The sequence below is a fragment of the Anoplopoma fimbria genome, chromosome 19, assembly GCF_027596085.1.
Source record: "Anoplopoma fimbria isolate UVic2021 breed Golden Eagle Sablefish chromosome 19, Afim_UVic_2022, whole genome shotgun sequence".
NCBI classification, from domain to species: domain Eukaryota; kingdom Metazoa; phylum Chordata; class Actinopteri; order Perciformes; family Anoplopomatidae; genus Anoplopoma; species Anoplopoma fimbria.
In genome coordinates, this window is record NC_072467.1 from 8,419,953 (window position 1) to 8,440,923 (window position 20,971).

The 20,971-nt window shown below is 40.9% G+C and overlaps 1 protein-coding gene across 1 annotated transcript in view; it reads left to right on the top strand.

Moving 5' to 3' along the window:
• Positions 1-20,971, top strand: part of btbd11b (BTB (POZ) domain containing 11b) — a 64,692-nt gene that overhangs the window by 27,326 nt on the left and 16,395 nt on the right. Inside the window, exon 2 of the mRNA XM_054620158.1 lies at positions 13,999-14,154. Coding sequence (XP_054476133.1) covers positions 13,999-14,154 — 156 coding nt within the window. The remainder of the gene's footprint in view (positions 1-13,998; positions 14,155-20,971) is intronic.

The following is a 20,971-nucleotide window of genomic DNA, read 5'->3' on the forward strand; positions in this document are numbered from 1 at the left end:
GATACATTTTGTGTTACCTGTTGGTACTATTTTACTTCCAGAGAGTTCGTACACAAGCCTTGTCTTTTAAACAAGAACGTCTTACTCTATAACCTCTTAAGTGAAGTTCTTCTAGTGGCTTTTCCCCTTCGGCAACAACTGCTCAAAGGCTCCCACAGCTGCCTCAGACACATCATCTGCTTTGACCTCCACTGAGGAGTTTCTAGGTCGTCGACTCTTGCTATTTGGGTTGACTTTGCAACAAACTGTTGCTGTTCATCTTCCGCTCAAGCTTTCAGGCTTCACCTCTGCTGCCAACTCAGTATACCTAAGCATTTCCCTTCTTTTACGCCCTATCCGCTGCATCCTCCCATCACACTGTGATTGCCCCAGAATACACAACCTGCTGTGCTGTGTGACCACAACAGTCTGACTTCAAGGCATGATTTTCTCCAGGACTAGCAGCTCTTTGCACAAACAGATAACCTTTTTCCCTGAGCACCTAACTACCCCAAAAAATTCCCTGCCTCAGCTCACTTTCATTACAAAAGTAATATCTGTCTGAGCTAAGAAATTCTTTTTTGCCTATTTCTTCTCAGTTGCTGCTGCTCATGGTTATGATGCCGGGTGCTCTGGGAGAAAAAATATCTAGAAGGGACTGCTTAAGAACAGGCAAATTCCTCGCCAACTATGTCTTTTTAGTGGGATTAGGGTGTTAGAGTGAGAGGGTTGCACATCATAGTTGGCTTTGCCTCCATATCCCATGATTCCCCACCTTTCACTCTCTCTTCTTTTTCCACCAATGTACATACCTGCCACTTAAACAGTTTTAGTAAGTAATGTTCTGTATGAAGTGATAGATTCATAATATGAGCATGTGATTTTCAAATCATAGACATTACATGTGAAAACAACAATGTTACATAACATTTCACGTTTCATTTAATAACAAATTTTTCACCTGAATAGCTGCACAATTTCTTTTTCGGAATTCCTAATTTCACTTTTGGGAAATACTTAGCTGTTAGCTAGCTGTTTCCTGCAGTTTCATGTTACTTAGAATGGTATAGATCCTTTTATTCAACTCTCGGCAAGAAAGCAAATATACATACTTCTTAATATGTTATACTTTTCCCATAAAGAACCTGCATCAATGATAAACCTTCTACACTTTTTGTGTGTTCATTGACAGGTTTGATACCAGGACTTGTAAACAACATTGCTGCCAAACAGCTGCGCACATGATACCCTCAAAGCAGGGACCATAAGCTTTGAGAGTCTGCGGAGTGATATTTGATTGTCAAGAGGTCTTGACAATCAATGTATGTGCAGCACTCAATGTAATTTTGCTGTTTGTTTTCAAGGCAGCTCTATCACTGCATTCAGACACACTGCTGTTGAGGACACATTTGTCTGCCTGACCCCTGTGTTGTTTCTACGTCAATCACTTTGGGCCGGACGGGTCACTGCTGAGGTTCAGGATGAGCTCTTATAAAATAAAAAAATCAGCTGTTGAAGAAATGTAGCAGAGTTTGTGAGTGGGATGAAGTCACTGTCATAGTTCTTGATGGCTGCAGTTACAAAATCAGGGATTGTTATAATGCTTAATGGATAGAGGGAGAACTGATGTGTTCTGCTTCAAGCAGGAATCCTACAGTACCTGTAACAGATGCATTTGTTACTCTACAGTCCAAACAGTTGGTCTAAATGTGTTACCCTGTTGGATTAGTGTTTATTCAACTCCAAGACCTGAATGCTAAGTAGCTCCCTCCTTCCTATTTTATATAAGAAGACTCCACCTCTAGATGCTTTTATTTCATGGTGGCCTTCACATCACACTGCCAGGTAATTTCTAGTCTTTTGTTCCAGTTCACCGCTGTTGGTCACTTTGTGGACGTTGCAGTGACTAATGGCTCGTAATGAAGGACCTCCGCCTTTTTAAATAGCCGAATGATTTGATGTCGCCAATCAATAAGGTGGAGACATCTGGTTGATGGCCCGTGACATATTCAAAGGCTGTGTCACTGTCATTCATCCTTCACTTTGACATGGCTGATAACTAAAAGGTAGCTAATGTGACATGGCATGAAGGGATTCATAGAGACCACTACCACACTTTCAAATCATATTACAGGAAAGGAGTCATAGGACGATTAGCGACCTTGTGTGCAGACGTGCGGGCTGAACTATAGTAAGGCAGAAAACACATCCGTGCTTATAGAGGCGGATCACATGCTCTGAGGCGTTTCATCTCCACTGCACGCGTCTCTGTCAAACATGCACTAATACCGTGGAATAACATGCACACAAGGGTCACTCATGGGTACAGTTCAAGAGGGGCCATTGTGGGAGAAAATGAAAAGAAAATAGTTAAGACCGCAAGTCTAATGGCCGAGATGTTTAACTTTGATCTTCCCTCTGATTGGAACAGGCAGCCGAATGTTTTGGAAACTGTAGAAGGCAGATTTTAGTTAGAGGCGTAGGCCCTCCATTCATACTCAACCCTCCATCAAGACCTTGGCTGTAATACAGCCAAGTCAGCATTGTATAATGCATATGAGAGTGTCTATTGTAAAAACAGAAGAGGCTGCTCCTAATGGCTTCAAGGCACTATGCGACCCAAACTGAGAAAATCAATTACAGAACTCGTTACTTAGTAGCAAAGCAACAATAAGACGTAAATTAAGAATGGATGGCAGTTCAAGCCAAAATAATAATTCCATTAATACAAAGTGTGGAGACTTTTTACCTCAAGGCTGTTGACGACATGATATTATACTATGACCAGCCTTTGGGTTTAACGGCTCTCATTTTGGACCCAGGACTCATAAGCCTGGCACAAGGCTTATGAGTCCATGAATTCTCATGTAATTTACCCACTCATTACAATAACTAGCCTAAAAAGAGTTTTTGTGCAATAGCAGTCAACCAGTAATGCATTCCATAATGACGGTCATTGGCCCTTGTGTGCTAATCTTAACTGAAACGCTCTGTATTTGACTTATGCCTCAATGACTTTGGGAACAAAGAAGTTGACGTTAAGTGTATCAACCTGTGATTGTAGATTGTAGATTGTAGAAGTGGTTGTAGTGTAAACTTGTGTAAACTTGTTTACACTACAACCACTTCTAAAATAACTTTCTAAAATAACTTTGGATTTCACAGGTTGATACTTCATGCAAAGCGTTTATTTGGAGAAGGATAAATGATACTGTTTAATGAGAGTACTTTCTGTTGAGATGCACACACAGATTGCATTTTGGACACATTTGACATCAATAAGTCCAGCATGTCGTCCACAGTGGGCCTGACTTACACTCAATGCACTTCATTTTACTGCTGGATGCTTTATAAAGCCTTCTTGAGTAACATGGGTGCTAGATATATTAACATTAAGAATGGATACTGAAGCTAAAACCTGACGGTGGCAGAAATGCAACATTGTGGAAACTAACTGCCTTAAAACCTTAAAGAAGAAGAAGAAATATAATAATAAATAAAATAATAATAAAATGTATTTATAAAGCGCTTTTCACAGACAGGGGTCACAAAGTGCTTAACAGCAGCGGAAATTACAGTCAGCAGGAAAACAAAAACAATTCAATAAAAACAAGACATAAAACATGAAAACGTGTTAAAATGGTACAGATAGTTATAGTGGTAAAGTTATATTGCAGTACACTGAGTTAGACTATTATCATAATTCAATATTTTTCACATTTAAACATAATGATTAGACCTCTTTTTAAAAGGCCACTCTTTAAAAAAATAATCTATGCTCTCTGAGGTGGCAAATTCCCAACTCTGCTTATGCAACCAAGTGCATTGAGCTGTGCAGATGAAGTGTCACAGCCAACCAAGCAACTTGTGCCTGCCAGGACTGGCCGGGTTGAGGCCGGCCCGTGATAGGGTTTGGACTCCATTGTGCCTGCAGCGGCCTGGGACTTGGCCACCATTAATTACCACTAATGAGTCAAGCATGAGTGATCTGATGTTGATGGACTAAACAACCCCTTCATGGGATAGGGAGGGATATGGGAAACAACGTTGTGATGGGAAATGTGGGTATGCTGGTTAAAGGGGAGTAGCAGCACATATTGCATTTTAATGGTGAAGATGAATAATCACTGAGGGAAGAAGAGTATAAACATGATGAAGAGAGAAGTGCTAGTTTCCTGATTTATGGTGCTGGGGGGATTAAATCTTTCAGAAACATTTTTCAAGAGATTTTATTTTTATTATAGAACAAACCATGAGTGTGAGCTTAGAAATCTCTGAACTACTCAGTTTGAGTAGCGCACCATTTGTGTCTTTAAAAGACTTCAGTATCCGTGTTTTGCTGTTTTAAACTTTTAAGTGAACCCCACCTCAGGAACTGAGCAGAGGGTTGAACGCTAAACTTGGCCGTTTGAACAAGGACTCCCTTTCTACATTTATATTCCTGGCGTGCAGCGTGAATGAATCTCACAAATCTGCAGAGTGAAGCAGGAACAGAGAAAAAGAGGGATACTGTGTGTGTGTGTGTGTGTGTGTGTGTGTGTGTGTGTGTGTGTGTGTGTGTGTGTGTGTGTGTGTGTGCGTGTGTGTGTGTCTGGTGCACACACCACAGATGTATACCTCTAAGTGTGTGCAGGGATGCGTGTGTGAGGGTTCATGCACATTCCAGCTCCATGCCTGTGTATTTGGATTTGGAGTGTCTGCTCCCTGCCAGTCAGCCTCCTCCACCCTCCGTGCTTCTCACACCATACCCAGTGTGCCTTGGGCTGAGGCTGGGAAAACATGTGGGGGAGAGCCCTGAGGAGCAGGAGGGAGACCCGGCCTATACCAGCTGCCTTCAGCTGACTGGAGTCAGTTGGTGCGGGGCAGGCACCCAAAATACGATACCTTCAATATTTGCTTTGGCTCGGTTCGCTTGTTCTGTTAAAGGTTATACTGTTGGCAATATGGTGTGTGACATTTTTAACCTGCAATAACAATCCCACTCAGGGAACACACTCTTGTTTGGCTTGCATCGTGCATTTCTGATTTGTGCTTGTGATGCATGAGGTAGCAGCAATGTTTCTGTCTCGTACCTTTAACGGAAAAGACGTGTAAGAGAAATACTTTTTTTTTTAAAGATGAGCGTGCATGACTGATTTAGTGAGTGAAAAAGCAAATTGCTCAATTACAGCTTGGCCGACGTTCACCGCTAAGTAAGAGAGCAGTCGTTCATTCTCAAGACTTAACAAAGAGGACATTGTTTTCTGTCAGAGTTTCCACTTTTTCCATAATAAGCAATTCAGTTGATGTAACCGGGGCTCCTCCCTTGAGGTGTTGAGCATCGTTCAAAGTTGAATGATCACATCTCCAATACGAATGCTCTCACATTATCAAATTGACAGGGATATTTGCTAACGGACGGCCTGAACAGTGCGGGTCATCCCCCCGGAGGAGGTGCCGGGGTAGAGGGAAGCAACAGGGAGCGGCACACAGCCCCAGGCCTCATCACTCTCTGCCAGGCACGGCCTACTTCCAGTCAGTGTCTGTGCTACAGGTGGCCACTTTGCAAAGTCAGAATGATAGATTACGCGAGGTGAGTTAAACAATTACGGGGCAATTTCGTGCTCTCTGCCTCATAAATCGCTGGTCTTCCATCCGGGAACACCTGAGGAAGAGAAATGAATCAACATTCGGGAAATTAAAGTCAGATAAATCGCTCAAGCTATTCTTTGATATTAATAATAATATTAGGGGAAAGAGAGTTGTTTTTTTCAGACTCGCTTCTTCACTTTTTTGCCTTATCTAGTGTTAAGGTTTTAAAAAAGGGGCTTACAGAACCATAAACAAGCACACTAACGAGCATGCAGCAATTAGATTAATTCAAACATGGACAGGACACAGGACATTGTTTTTATACTTATATGAACAGGAGCACAATAGCAGAGCTAAATCGCTCTACACTGTGCAGGGTGTTATCATGCTTGCCTACTGAGGCATACAACAAAACCAGCATTTAGAAAGCAAATGAGGAACGAGAGAATAGGGTCTGCGACCTACGTGACTCAAAAGAGACGCAGAATACCCTGGGGTCTGGCCAGTTTGCTGGGGGGGGCAGCAGTTATCAGATTATTTATGTTAGATATGAGACTCCTGGGAGGAGCAGGCCAAAAATGGAAAAATTATTTTGTGGCTGGTGTTATTTTATATTGTTTTTTATCATAAACCTCCATCAACATGTCAGTCTGTCTCTAAATACTTTCTGGCTTCTCTACCCTGTTTGTGGCTCTCAAGCCCATTTGTTCCTATTAAACATGAATCTTAAAAAAGGGTAACAAATACATAGTTTCAATTTTTAAGTGAAAGTTCAATAATATCCTAAAAACAGATGGCCACTGTAGTTTTTAGCAAATTAGTTAAACAGGGGTGAATAGTGCTCATATTGGGGACTATTTTCAGATGCGGATTAATACAGATTTGGTGTTCTATTGATTGTTTACAGAATCCAGAACAATGTATTTGGGATTGAGTCAAAATAAACTAAAGTGCCAATGTTAATTGTACTAACGGAACATGAGTGCAGTGTTGTGGCTGACTTGTGTGTTTTTAATAAACAATGGAGGTCTGTGTCGCAGACAGTATTTGTAAGTAAAGATGATTTTGGTCTTGATTTGGTCTTCTTGTGAGATTTCTTGAAAATAAGAGAGAATAGAATATCACCAGAGTTTTCCTTCAACTGTGTCATTATGAGAGTGAGTTATTTTCACCCTATACATCCTTCACTGAACAGGCCGGGTTGTGTATTACAAATCCTGCTGTCATCATTCGTCATCGCTCCTCACATCCAGCACTTCGTGTGTGATGTTATCTCCAGAATACTTTGAATCATCCTCTCCTTTTATTCCTCACTTCTTGTTAATCTTTTGCTTTGAAAGGCAACATTTTCTATAATGATACTAGAGGAAGAGAGGTAAATGCATCTGCCGCAGCAGGTTTAAAATCACAGAAATGTGCAGTGCTTACGTTTTCATTAAAACTGAAGTTACTGTAAAACTGTTGATAAATACCATTAATAGTGCATGAGAGTTGTGGTGTGTTTATTTTTTGATACACGTCACACACTTCCTGGGAATACCTTAATCTCTCATCTCACACGCACACGCACACACACACACACACACACACACACACACACACACACACACACACACACACACACACACACACACACACACACACATTAAGGGGCACACAAATGCAAGCAGACGTAAGAACAAACATGTACACAAGCAGTGACTGTACCTTTCCTGCCTTGAGGATTTACGTCTTATCTACTTTGCACTTTGCCTCATATTTACGGTGAGCTTTTATGTCCGAGAGCGTCTTCACTTAAAAGCTCCCAGTATTTACAGGCAGCTCGAAGTGATGTCACCCCTTCAAAATGACCCAGAGGAAAACATCCCCTTGCAGCAACTCTCACTTAGTCATATCCTCTAATTACTCTAGTGCCCTCAGTGATAGACGAGCAATTTTCAGAACATTGTTGCATTTAGCAGGATTGCTGAGTCTGTTTGTCAAAAGTTCAGAGGCTTTTCATTTCTGTAACATAATTCACAGCGACTCCATCCTTGATTTTGCTGTAATGCGACAAACCCACTTTTCTTTTTTCTTTTTTTTTCCTTCCACATATCAGATCTTATGAGATAATTGTGAGGAAGAAAATGCCGTAACGCTGCTTTTTAAGACTCTCCCAAAAGCTCATAGAGAGGTAGTGTAGGGTGAGCAGAGAGATTACGGCTCAGTGACTTCAGATTTTTCCCTGCTGCTGCTGATTGCTAATATTGTCTGGAAAGCATCCTGCGGGAAGCGCTCGACTCGTGGATATTACACACAGACTTATTACCCTTGACAGAAGAAATGAGATGAAAAGAGAGAAATAATAGCCAAAGAGCTGCTACCTCGGAGTGGAATAACACACAGCCTGCAGGAAAGCTGGTTTTCCTCTGATTCGAGAAGATTGCATAATTCTAGTCGTGCCCTTGTTATGCATCGGTCACCCGTCACAAGTCTTCCCTCTGTGTGTGTGTGTGTGTGTGTGTCTGTTTAAGTGTATGGTCTATTGTGTGTTGATGACTTGAATAGTATGTACACGTGTGTTTTTAGCTTGGCTTTTTTAGGCTCTTAGTTTCTGTGTGTGGCTATTTCCGAGCTGCCTGCCCTGTATCCGAGGCCACAGTCTCTACTCAGCTGACCTCTCATCTCTTTAGTGCCCTCTATCTCTATTATGTGTACTTTCTTTAAGCATTAGCTAGTTGATAATTAAAGGACCAATTTGTAGAACTGTAAACAAATGCGCCTCCAATTGGAACCTGCTATGACTCCCAAAAACAGTGACAGACCTTTAACTAAAACTCTCAATAGCTTAATCTAAGGTATTAGTGTTGCCATAAATTGTTTAAAGTAGGTTTTAAAAAATCTTCATAGGATTTGAAATCTAGGTTATCAATCTGTAAATCTGTTTCCCCCTATTCTTATACCCATTATTTCATTGCACATTAAAAAGAGTGGGGATTTGAAAAAAGTGAAATATTTATAAATATTTATATAAAATAACATATTTTCACCTAAAAAGTTCTTATTGTGAAAGCGTTAGCAAACAGTTGCCTATTTGCACATCCATTGAATGCAGACCAACATTAGCATTCATTTGGAGTCGCATTTCAGGCCACCCGGAGAATTTCAGTCCAATATTTTCTCTCTTTACAGTCTGTTTAGGTCTTCATCAACCCCCGAGAGAAATACCTGTCTCTTTAGCTGATAAATGCTCCACTGTGTTCACCCATTAGTCACTAACTTTGTCTGCTTGGTGATGAGAAAGTAGCATCCAGTTAATATAGAAATATTGATTGATGCAGCTTTAAAAATCAATCTCACAAATTAAATAGATAGTCCTTTGCTCTCTGATGAAAGGGCTGCCAACAGAGTTGAAAGCCAGGATGGACTAAATCAGACCGTGAGCTTATTCGTCTCTTACTTCTTGATTTCTTGATGTCCAATTGACATCTGCTTCAAGAAGTCTCAACGATGAGTCGTGACTTCAGTCAAGAAAATATAATCTAATACAAGATTACACATAACTCACCATTATTCATAACAACTAAAACGGCAACACAGGGCAACAAAATGATTAACTGGATTGTTGATGCGTCCTGTGTAGGCAAGCAGCAGCCTTAGTGAAGTGACCTTGAACAAGATGGGAGACTATGACTCCCTATCAGCTCCAAGAAACACTGTTGTGAATCCGAGCCCGACCTCTGACCTCTGACAGGGACCAATGCAGTATCTCGCTCATTTCTGCATGATTTAAAAAAACACTTGTGAAGTTGTGCCTGCAGTGGGCTCTTCTTACACCATAAATAAACCCAAACCTACCGTCTAAATGTATTTCCTTTTCGTATTACTCATACTTGTGTAAGAACGCATCAGGAGGTTTTTGTGTTTCTGTCTGAGCAACACACGATGCAAGCTCGGGATCTTTTTCTGTCCTCTGCATAGTGTCCCCAATACAGAGTCGATCTTCAACAGACTGGATCCTGAATGTGGTTGCCCAGCAGAAGGAAATATTCAATTTGTTTATGTGAACACATTGTTCTTTTTGCAGAGCATGTCCCACTTCAACTAGACATGAAGTGCCTGGGATTAAGGCTTTTTGATTACCAATAATTATCTGTGTGTGCATGCAGTGTGTGCATGCCTTCACCCTCTTCCAGTTTCCTAATTCAGACAGACATTTGCATGCATGCACATGTATTTTCTCACAGGACTCGTTGTTGTACAGTCCTCCTTTATATGGCTGACACAAGGCTAACCCATTAAAGACTTGTGTCGACCTCAGACCATACTGTGGTCAGCCGATTGACCAAACCGAGACCGTACCTCTGGAGATTTAAAGTCAGTCCAGGCATAACAACACACCATCAAAAAAATGTAGTTTCATATTCACATCTCTATTTCTACAACTGCACACATGGTGAAGATTATTCAGAATGAATAACGCAGTCATTTAGAGAGGGAGAGGCATTCTAACACGTCTCAGCACACGTCACTACTCTGCCTCCCGCTTTCCATCTCGCTATGATCACTCGCCTGGTATACATATGGTCGCCATCTGGCCTGGCAGAACAGAGCCGGAGCCTAGCGTGGGGCAGCACTACTGTGATCCATGTACAGTAACAACATGATTAACCCTTTAGAGCCACAATGGTGCACCAAAAAGAGTCTTCATCTTATGTTTTCTGGCATCTCTTTAACTGAGTTTGCATCCGGTTGTCTTGTCTCAAATACTACAGTCAAGTGAGCAATTACATCTCATCCATCCATGTACACTTGGTGTACCTGTTTGTACAGTACATTCACATTTTCCAGATCAGAGCTCGACTCTGCTGTCTCTGTATCTTATCTGTCTGTAGAACCCAAAGCCAATGTCCCTGCAGAGCTGCAGTGTGTTTAGGGAAGTGCACTTCTCCATGTGTCCCTCCAAAATAGATTTAAGTGCAGGGTAGGAGCCACATCGAGGTCAGCGTTCCTGTCCCACTGCTCTAGTCAACCCTGAGACATGTCAGAGTGGATCTTAACTGACAGACAGACCCAGAGAAGAAATAAGTTAAAATGAAAAAAAAAAAGTAAAATATGTTTACTCATATACAGCATTAGTGTCACCGTAGTTTGTAAGCTCTTATAAAAATATATTTTCGGCACAACTCATAATGTGATTTCAATGATAAAATTGAAAACATGTATGGAACAATCCTCTTTTCACTCGCCAGAAATTTGATTAAAGCAATAGTTCCACATTTTGGGGAATAAACTTATTCATGTCTTAAAACCCATCCCTTTGAATATCAAGAGGAAGTTTGTCCTATTTTGTATTTGTGGTAATATTTTGCTAGAGAGTTCTGTTAAGTGGCTTTTTTTTCTGGCAGTGAATGTGGAATATGTGTTCGACCATGCACTGGAAGTCTTCTTTGTGTGGCTGCCTTTCACAGAATATGACTAAGGTGCATCCCGTGACATCTTAATTGGAACCTTTGCACTCATTACTTCTTCTCCAGTGACAGTGTCACGCCTGAGCATCTTTCAGCCTCCTCTCTTCAGCGAGGCTGAATAGCTGCCATATGGCAAACAGGACTGGTCCACTTACAGTGAGGCAGTTTCTCTATATAATCTCTCACTTCTATACATCCTAAAACAATAACAAACTGCTATATCATTATGACTTTGGCCAGTTAACAACCTAAACATCTTGTGGTTTGAAGCCTGAGAACATAACATTCCCGAGAGATTTCTAGTGCAGTGACAATCATGAAGAAGATACTGAAAGTCATCAAGCAATCACACACATGGAGAGAGCACGGACAGTCAGCAGCATGTAAGAGCACCATCAGTTCCTCCCTAAGGGCAGACAGTGCCTTGCATTAGGATGTGGAGAGCCAGTGAGTCACCTTGCCTCAGTCCATCCTTAGAGCATTCGGCACTTCACTGTCAGCTGGTCCTGTAATTCCCCTGAGCCAAGGTTAAGGAGCTGCACAGTTAAAGCTCAAATGTAACAGGAAGGTGTTTTTATTCATGTTTTTCAAGGCAAGATTTCCAGTCCAAGGTCTACTCACGTGAATGGGTGAATGATGACATGTACTGTAAAGCGCTTTGAGTGGTTGCAAGACTATAGAGGCGCAATAGAAATGCAAGTCCATTTACCGTTCATTCATGCAGCCCTACAATACATGCTGGCAGCTCTGTGTGTTTGCTACTGTGGCAGGAGCAGCCCCCAACATACATCTAATCGAAGAAAAAAAAAAAAATTGATGATAGGGTTGAGGGTTGACAGGGTTAAAGTAAAAAAAATGATTTTAACCTCCTAAAAATGATAGTTGAACCGCATCACACCTGGGGGCCTCTACTTGCACATCAAAAGAGGTGGGTCATGAATCCTGTGGTCACGCTCTGAGCGGGCTATTTACTTTGGTATATAATTGTTTGAGAAAAAAGTTGGAGTGAGGAAGGTGCCAGGGTAGCCCTCATGCTGCTTTAAGTGGTTTAAGATGGATTTCCTGGAGTTTGCACGGCTAGCCAAAGAGGGCACATTCTAAGCAATAAAAGCAATAAATGAGGTGTCCCCCAGTAATCCCTGCAGACAAGTTCCTGCTGAAGCAGAGAGAAAGTTCTTTATAATTGATCTTGTTGGCTTGGCTGGAGCTCTGGCTAAAAAAATGTAGCTGTTTTGGACACCTGACACTGGTGCAGCAGATGGTGTTGTCCCCTGCTCTTTGTTCCAGAGTCGTGCAGGTTGTCAGTAGCTCTCTGACCCGACCTGAACGCTGATGTGTAGATGAGATTGTGCTACGGCTGCTGCTGCTGCTGAACTGTAAGCAGCTGCTCTGTAGATTTATCAGCTAGTTAACTGGGACTTATTCCCAGATGTTTTTTTCACACAAAATAACATCTGCATGGTAAATAGTATGCATAAAAGTAGAGTATAATCAGAGGCATGCCTTTAAAGTCGGCACTAAAAACAAGAACCACTTTTTTCTCTACAGTTGGGGACTGTACAGAAATGATCGGAGTAGAGAGACTAAAAATCATGTTGCACTTTCTCAAAAAGCAAGGGCGTCCCTAGCATTATCGTTATTTTCTTTGAACTCTTAACTAGGAGAAAAAAATGCAACACCCTTGAATAGATTCTACAAACAATCCAATCTAGGAGCTATTACTAACATAACACACCCAAATCTCCTACAGAACTGTTGACAGTTGAGTTGTCTTGTTGGAAATGTAGTTGGCAGAAGAAAGAAGAATACGTGGATTGGTTGCATTGGTTTTGATTATTGTTATTTACCATCCATTGTGAGTCAATGTTTTATGAGTGCAATGCTTAATTGGTGGAGTACTCTCCTAATATGTTAATGGAATAATTATTTTCACATAGCTACTAGAATAGCAAAAATAAATGTGTATATATATTGTCAAAATATTGCAAACATAACAACATCATGCATACTGTTTAACAACAATTTTATTTTTGAACCAGAAGCTATCACTGTCACTATATATAGCACATTTTATTTAACTCGGCCACAAATTCCACAAATTCCCTTGCATGTTTTAACTACTTTCTCAAATGGGAAAAGTGAAATAGTTCACCCTGTAAGCAACTGTCTGCTCCCACATGATGAATGAAGAATGCCACCTTCACCACAGGCAGCATGTGCATTCAATTAGCAGCATATTACGAGAAAGGAGCCATTAAAGCTAGAGCTAGTTTTTTTTAAAGCAATGTAAGGGCTTAGAAGAGAGTCGCTGCTTTCAGCCATTTCATGAGTTCACACCCTGCAAAGGATAAGAAGGGTGCAGCACGAAGCTGCAGAGGAATAAGAAACTGTCGGCAAAGAGAAATGGAGAGCAGTCTGCCTCGTCACTCTCTGAGCGGGGAAGACTAACGAACATCAGAGGTGTGACTAACGAAAACGGATTTGGAATATTACACATTTTTACCTTTGGGAGAAGTCTCTAAAAGGTGCAACAAGAGACATAAATGCTACGTTGTTGTTTTCAAATCAAATTCATTTCTATTGCACATTTAAAACAACATGAGCACACCAAAGTGTTTTACGACAAAGTAGAAAAAACGCTCACTCCTTACACAAGTACACTTGCACAAGTCCCTTTATAAATATATAAAGGGAAATAATTCGATATTAACAATAAAGAAGGTAAACTTTTTTTCCCCCTTTTCCATCACAATCAGACAAATGAGTTAACCTAGTTCATATACCTAAGAATCAGTCATATTGTCTCTTTTCAGACTGTGTTCTTGTGTCCTACCATGAAATTAATGTAACGCCCCTGTCTCTCTCTCTCTCTCTCTCTCTCTCTTCTCTCTCTATCTATCTATCTATCTATCTATCTATCTATCTATCTATCTATCTATCTATCTATCTCTCTATCTATCTATCTATCTATCTATCTATCTATCTATCTCTCTCTCAGGTGTGCTCAGCCTACCTGAGGGTCTGACTCTCTACAGGGACCAGCAGCAGCAGCGAGCGGGGAAAAGCGGAGACGGAAACGCCTACAGTCAGTCTGAGCTGCGATCCATTGAACAGTGTTTACTGGCCACAAGAGTAGGAAGCATCTCTGAACTCAGTGAGTCCTGTGTGTGTGTGTGTGTGTGTGTGTGTGTGTGTGTGTGTGTGTGTGTGTGTGTGTGTGTGTGTGTGTGTGTGTGTGTGTGTGTGTGTGTGTGTGTGTGTGTGTGTGTGTGTGTGTGTGACTGGGTCTAAAAGAGAAGGACAATGGTTGACCCCTCCCTCAATAGGCTCCATAGTCAAGGTGCCCTTGAGCAATGCAATTAACCGCCAAACCACACAAGTGTAGCTGCTCCCTGGTCACCTTGTCAGTGTCAGGTAATGATAATTTAGACAATGCTGTGCTTTCCTTTCCTTTTTCCTCTCCTGTTTCAACATGATGATGCCCCAAGTGCACAAACAAATGTCCATATAAAAATGGTTTCCCAGTTTTTTTTTTAATTGGAGGCACTTCACTTTCCCATACATTGCCACGACTTCAAGCTCATACATCAGCTTTGGGATGAACCCCCAACTGCAAGCCAAGCCTTATCACTCAATGCCAGTACCCAAACACACTAATAGGCTTTCTCACCGAGACACTTGTCATAGTAAGAAAAGCAAAGGTGTTACTAATAGCATTAACAATGGCTCTGTTGTATTCAAGTGTCCCAGTAAGTCATGACAGTGTGACTGTGAGCCAGCATGCACAATAGCAGGACCCTGAAACTGACACAGCAAGTTGAAATTCAGCCGTCATTAATGTGTGCTTCCATGCTGTGGCAAGTCAAAATGTCTTCTGTGAAAAAGGTCTATGCTGTATATTCTTTTGTGCCTGAGTAGAAACAAGGCCAAACAGCCAGGTTCTACAGTCACGTTGAGAGCTAGAAGAGTGGAGGAGCATAATAATGTCCATGGTTCTGAATTGAGATGTTCAAAAGCCAAATATGGGCCTAATGTTTGAAACGTTGTATAGTTATTCATGGTACTAAGAGGATACATTATAATGATTTTATTTGTCTCTCTAGCCTTTCCTTTCGGGCCACCAGCAGCCAAACGTTTTACTTATCCAGTAAAATATCTCAACACCTACTAGATGGATTGGAACAGCAATTTTTACACTTTTGACATTCTTGGTTCCCATAGGATGAACCCTAATGACTTAAACAGTCAGATTTTTGTCTGTTTGCCTTCAAGTGTTTTTGCACCGCTGTGTACTGTATCACAGAGCTGCTAGCATGGCTGTAGACTTTTCATTTTTATAGATTTTTAGGAATTATTCGATTACAAGACATTTTGATTGCAGGTTTTATTGAAGGTGTGCAGCTCGGGGCGGCTAAAAGTCTCCCTCACGTTTGGGTTGGACGGCATTATTGGCTGCTATGATAATGTGATGTTTAATAAGGCACAAATATTGTCCCCCTCCATCAGTAAATCACTGTATCATAATCCTCCTGTGCATGAATATGTGTGTATTAAAATTAATGTGAATTAGTGCACTGGCAGTGAGAGCAACTCTAATGAACCAGAGCTATTTATTTAGCTTATAAATTTGACAAGCCCTCCAAAAGTTAATTGAATGTCTGTCCGCTAACAATGTACTCATTATTCAAAGAATAATGGGCATCTGAATGCTTCCTGAATACATTTATACAGTACCAAGTCATTTACATAGGCTTACACTGTCAGTTTTATACAATGATAATAGGTTTTCTGCTTCATTTGAGAAATAACATACTGATTATGTTTCACCCTGTTGTCCTTACTCACCCCAAAAAGTTATAATACACAATTCGACAAAGCAAAGTTCACATGGCCTTCATTAAAGTTTCCGCCTTGTTTTCTGTTCCGGGGGAAACTTTCTGAATTTCATGAGGTCTCAACAAATTTGCAGTGGCAAGCTGTGCTGCATATCACTGAGAACCCAACTTCATGTTTACTCTTTTGATATAATCATAGAATCTGCTCGACGATGCTCATTGGAAGTGATGAACTGTTTTGCTTCTTGGTTGCGTGCGATTCTGCTGTTTATTCCAGGAAGCATATCTGAGAGCTGCAGTGTCCTTCGACAGAAGAATAACAAATTCAGCCAAATAAGCGCAGATTATCTCTTGATGTGCATGACAATATTTTTGACAACACCAAAAAAACTCCTCAAACCAAACAATGGGGATGGGGTCATGGAGTCTGTTTCTGTTGTCATGGCATTGGGCTGTCAAGCCCAGGCTGGGAAAAATATTTTCCGTATATCTGGTGTAAACACTTATCATCAGAATAAACAGCGAACCAATTCTCACTGCCTATCGCCAGTCCTCTGTCCATGTTGTATTGATGAGGTCAAGCAAGGACTCATTCTGTTATGTTGACACTGCAAACACACTCTGAGACAACAGAGCATCCAATAGATAATAGCGCCGCTTAGTCCAGTGGTAAAGTTATCAGCTCTGGAGATGAATTCTGCAAATAAGTATTTGTGAACAGACACAGAGCACAAGTCGGAAAAAATGAATAATTGAGAAAAGCAGAAGAGCCGGCAATGATGCATTATCAGCCTGTCACATTGTGCGTCTGAAAGAGCGCTAGATGGGAAACAGAGGAGAATAAAGGATGGGAGGGTAAGAGGGTGTGATTTCGTAAAATACGTGTCATGGAATACAATAACGTTTGCTGCTCCAGCGCAGTCAAATTTGCATCCTGTGCAGGGACAGTCTTTAGCGGTGGCATTTAGACTCGATTCTAGAGGTTTGTCACTGATTTACCTCTTTGTATTTTCTTATTTTCTCCTCCTCCAAAATGCCAAATTAGCATATCTCAAATAGCAGTCCAGGAAATACTGCAATTATTAGGAATCTTGGTGCATCATCATCACTTAGTAATGAACTAAGTGATGAACTCTGTCGAATCTATTCATAGACACGAGATGGGTGGAGCATGCAAGATGCATGCAGGCTTTTTCGTTATAAATGTAAATCTATACAGCTGGATTACCACAAAGGGTTACAAGGTCAAATGGCAGTGACCTCTTTGTGCAGGCTGATGTGTCTGTCTGCCTCAGACCACACAGCCACCGGCAGCATCAAGTACTGACCCTCCCTCCCATTTGACAGTTTGGGAAACATTATCTTCACGACATTCGATGAGAAGATCGATATCAATCTCATGTCTGCACACTCAATATGAAGCCACGGCCTGGAGATGGTTAGCTTAGCTTAGCATAAAGACTGGAAACAGGAGAGAACATGTAACCTAGGTCTGTCATAGGTAACAAAATATTTTGCTTCATATTTGCTGTACATAGTATATGAGAGTTGTACTACTCTACTACTTTAATATGCTATATACTATATTAGATAGGAAAAAACACCCATTTTTTTCTTCCATAAAATAGTATTGAGGTCAGACTGAATAATTCCTAAATGTTTCAAGGTTGTCAAATCTCAAATCCCCCAAGCTCTTTAGATCCATAGCCTTTCAGAGGTCAGTATAACACTTTTTGCATCAAAGTAATAATCTGTGAATCTGGCAGCCGGACCAACCAGCAAACTGTGGAAGTTGTTTCGATGATGCCAGCAAATATTGCTCTGTACAGAAAACAGAGTCATTCCAATCCCCAATTTTGTGTATTTCCATTTACAGCTTCCCTCAAACAAGCAAAAGCCTACTAAGCCTTGTAAAACCGCAAATAACTAAATAAAATTAATTCTGGTTTTACTCTGTCCAACGTTTAAAAATTGCATTTCACATCTGTATATAACAGCTTTATCTCCAGTAATAGACCGTTGCAGTTGGATTTTAGACTTAACTTCTTTGTCATGTTCAGTATGGCCTTTTAACTTGTTCTCAAATGTTATTACCTGCAACTATGTTTGCCGGTATTAGTAATTAATGCTTAGCCTAACATTCCACGGTGGGTATTTTCTTATACAATATCAGTTACTAACACTGATTTTAAAAACACTCTTGAACACCATTATTCACTGTGGGACACAGAGCACAGAGCACATTTTACCACAACAAGGAAAAGGCTTGTCAGAAGTTGTGATCTTTCTTTCTCTTCATGCTTATCTGATCATTTTCATCTTTTGCTTTATTCTAGGGCCTTAGTGATGGAAACAGGACTGTTTGCCTTCAAGTGTTTGAGCCAAGAATGAATAGAAGATTCTGCTAATGGCCATCATCAGTACTCTCAGTAATACCTTTCAAAGATCATGTTGTTGTGCAGCAGCAGTCAAAGTGTTTTATAATATCTTGATATGTAAATACATATGTATATATATGTGTGCTGAAGACTAAAGATATTGCTGACTTTGAACGCCACGTATTGGTATCTTATAAAACTATCAGAATCTTTTAGGAAACGGGGCAATGCTTTTAGTATGCAATCAATGAGGGGTATTACATGGTATAAATTAGTACAATTTTTTAGTGTATAGAATGAAAAATGAAGGGTACCCATGTGGAACTTAACAGAGATGTACGTCATATCTCTCATCCTCATTCCCCTGACATACATACCATACATACCACTGATCCTCTAATAAAGACTCCAGAGACGTCTGACAGCAAGAGAGTCATCACGTGATGTTACTTTGTGTGCCGTCTTGTGCAAACTACCCTGCCCTGATTACTGCAGGGACCCTGTGTGCTTGTTCCCATCACAGATTGTTACATATGACTCCTCAGACCTTATGATGTGAAGTCATCTGGAAAGTTAAGTAGAGATGGGTAATGACGAGGAAAGACCCTCTTAGTGAGAGTTCCACTCATGGCACGACATTAACAGGAACATTTCCTCAACAGTGGTTTTTTTCAAAGAGTTCACTTTCTTCTGTTAAGCTGTTGCGTCACTTTGACTCTTTCAAAGTGAGTCTTTTTCTACTTAACTGCACTAGATTCAAATGGGAACCATAAAGATAGCATGTTTTTGCCCTCTTCTTTATCTGATATGCGTTGTATTTAGTGGCTAAAAGCTCTGGCTGCTTTTGAATGGACAAAACTAATAGCTTGTTGATTCAGGATGGCAACAGGCGACCATTAATTACATTACAGTCATTTAGCAGACGCTTTTATCCAAAGCGACTTACAATCAGTAGTATATTACATATCATTCACCCATTCACACACTGATGACAGGCTACCATGCAAGGTGCCACCATCAGACTCTAACTAACATTCATGCAACATCCAGTCCACACCGATGGCAAGCCTTCGGGAGCAACTTGGGGTTAAGTGTCTTGCCCAAGGACACATCGACTGCCGAGGCCGGGTACTGAACCACCGATCCTCTGATTGGAGAAGTACCTTGCTCTCCACTACGCCACAGCTGCCCACATTGTAGTTGTAATCAAGGCCGCATAGCAGCAAATAATTGAAACACAGAAGCTGTGATGATGTCAACAGCTGCACAGTGAAGCAAAGACCCATTCATCAATACCCAAAGGAAAGCTGGTTACTGCATATTCATTTACCTATGAAGCCATGAATATAATTGCTTCGTTAGAAATGAGATTGAATTCTACATTTCCAAAGACTTTCTCTCTCACTTTTAAACCAGCCTTCACAGTCTCTGAAGTAATGAGCAGTTTGGTTGTAATGTGGGTGCTGCGTTGCCGGTTATTGACCTTAAAGGTGCCAGCTCTCATAAAATCTCTCGTAAATCAAAGCAGTATACGCTGGAGACTGACATATTTGTGTGATTTTGCTTTTCTAAGGGGATTTTAAAGCTTTGAAAACAAAGAGAGAATTGGCCCAGTGCTTAAAGGTAATCACTGAAATACCTGAGGAGCAGGATCTGCTGCTTTTGTCCTTCACCTCTCCTCTTCTTGTTAGCATAAAGAATTAATTACTTGGGATGAGGTATTGATTAAAGGCTTGTATCTTATAATGAAAAGGCTATTGACGTTTTAGCTTATTAAAATGCTGTACTTCTGTCCATCCTCCCTCTTTTTGCCTAAACAAAGAATCCTCCCTGCTCCATGCTGATACATGGTCATTCGAAACAACGAGGGTATTTCTGGGTACACCTGCTGAAGGAGTGGCAGTAATCTCACATTATGTGTTAAGCTGCTGCTACTTCGCTACTGTTGCACTCTCGGTGTTAGAAATAATCTTCATGCTGAGTCCTGCTAGCGTAGGAAATGTCACAGGCCAGCATAAATAAGACATCAGAACTGGCTGTTGCTGACCACCTCAGCTCCCCTTACCAAGCTTAAGAGGGCAATGTTACAAGCTTATCTGTATTCCTGTTGGTACAATTAAGACGGAGGAGTAACAGATAGCGACAAAGGAGGAAGTGCAGGGCCTTTGCTTAAAGTTAGAACGAGAGGTAATCATTCCAGTCATGATATGTTCTGCTCATTGCAACAGTAGATGTTGTACAGAGCATTTCTCTATCAGCACAGCCCCACTGCTCCCAAAGGACGGACTGTTTTATTGCATGAATGCTCTCCCCTCATTTAAGGCATCCTTTTCACACTCGCCTCTCACATTTTCAAGGCTAAATGGAATCTTGGCAGGCGCCAAATAGAGCAATTTTGATGCCAAACAAACCCTTTTGTCCACGGAAATGACTGTTTGTTCTCGCTGTGTATTGTATAGGCACACATACTGTATAGTTCATCTACAGGGGGATCCAAGTGCCTTGAATAGTATCAAATTGACCCAAACAATATGATACAGTGTTTTCTATTTTTCTTTCTTTTTTTTTAAACTGACCTCGCTTCAGAATTTCATTAGATTTTCTCATAGTGCAGTGTGTCTAGACAGGAAGGAGAAGCGACAGCAGTCAGTGAAATGGGATTTGGGTCTGTGCTGTAATAATACGGGGTGGTTATATTCTGGCACTCAGGTGCCACAGTCATAATGTTATCTTGAAGTGGATGGTGGTCTTGACTACC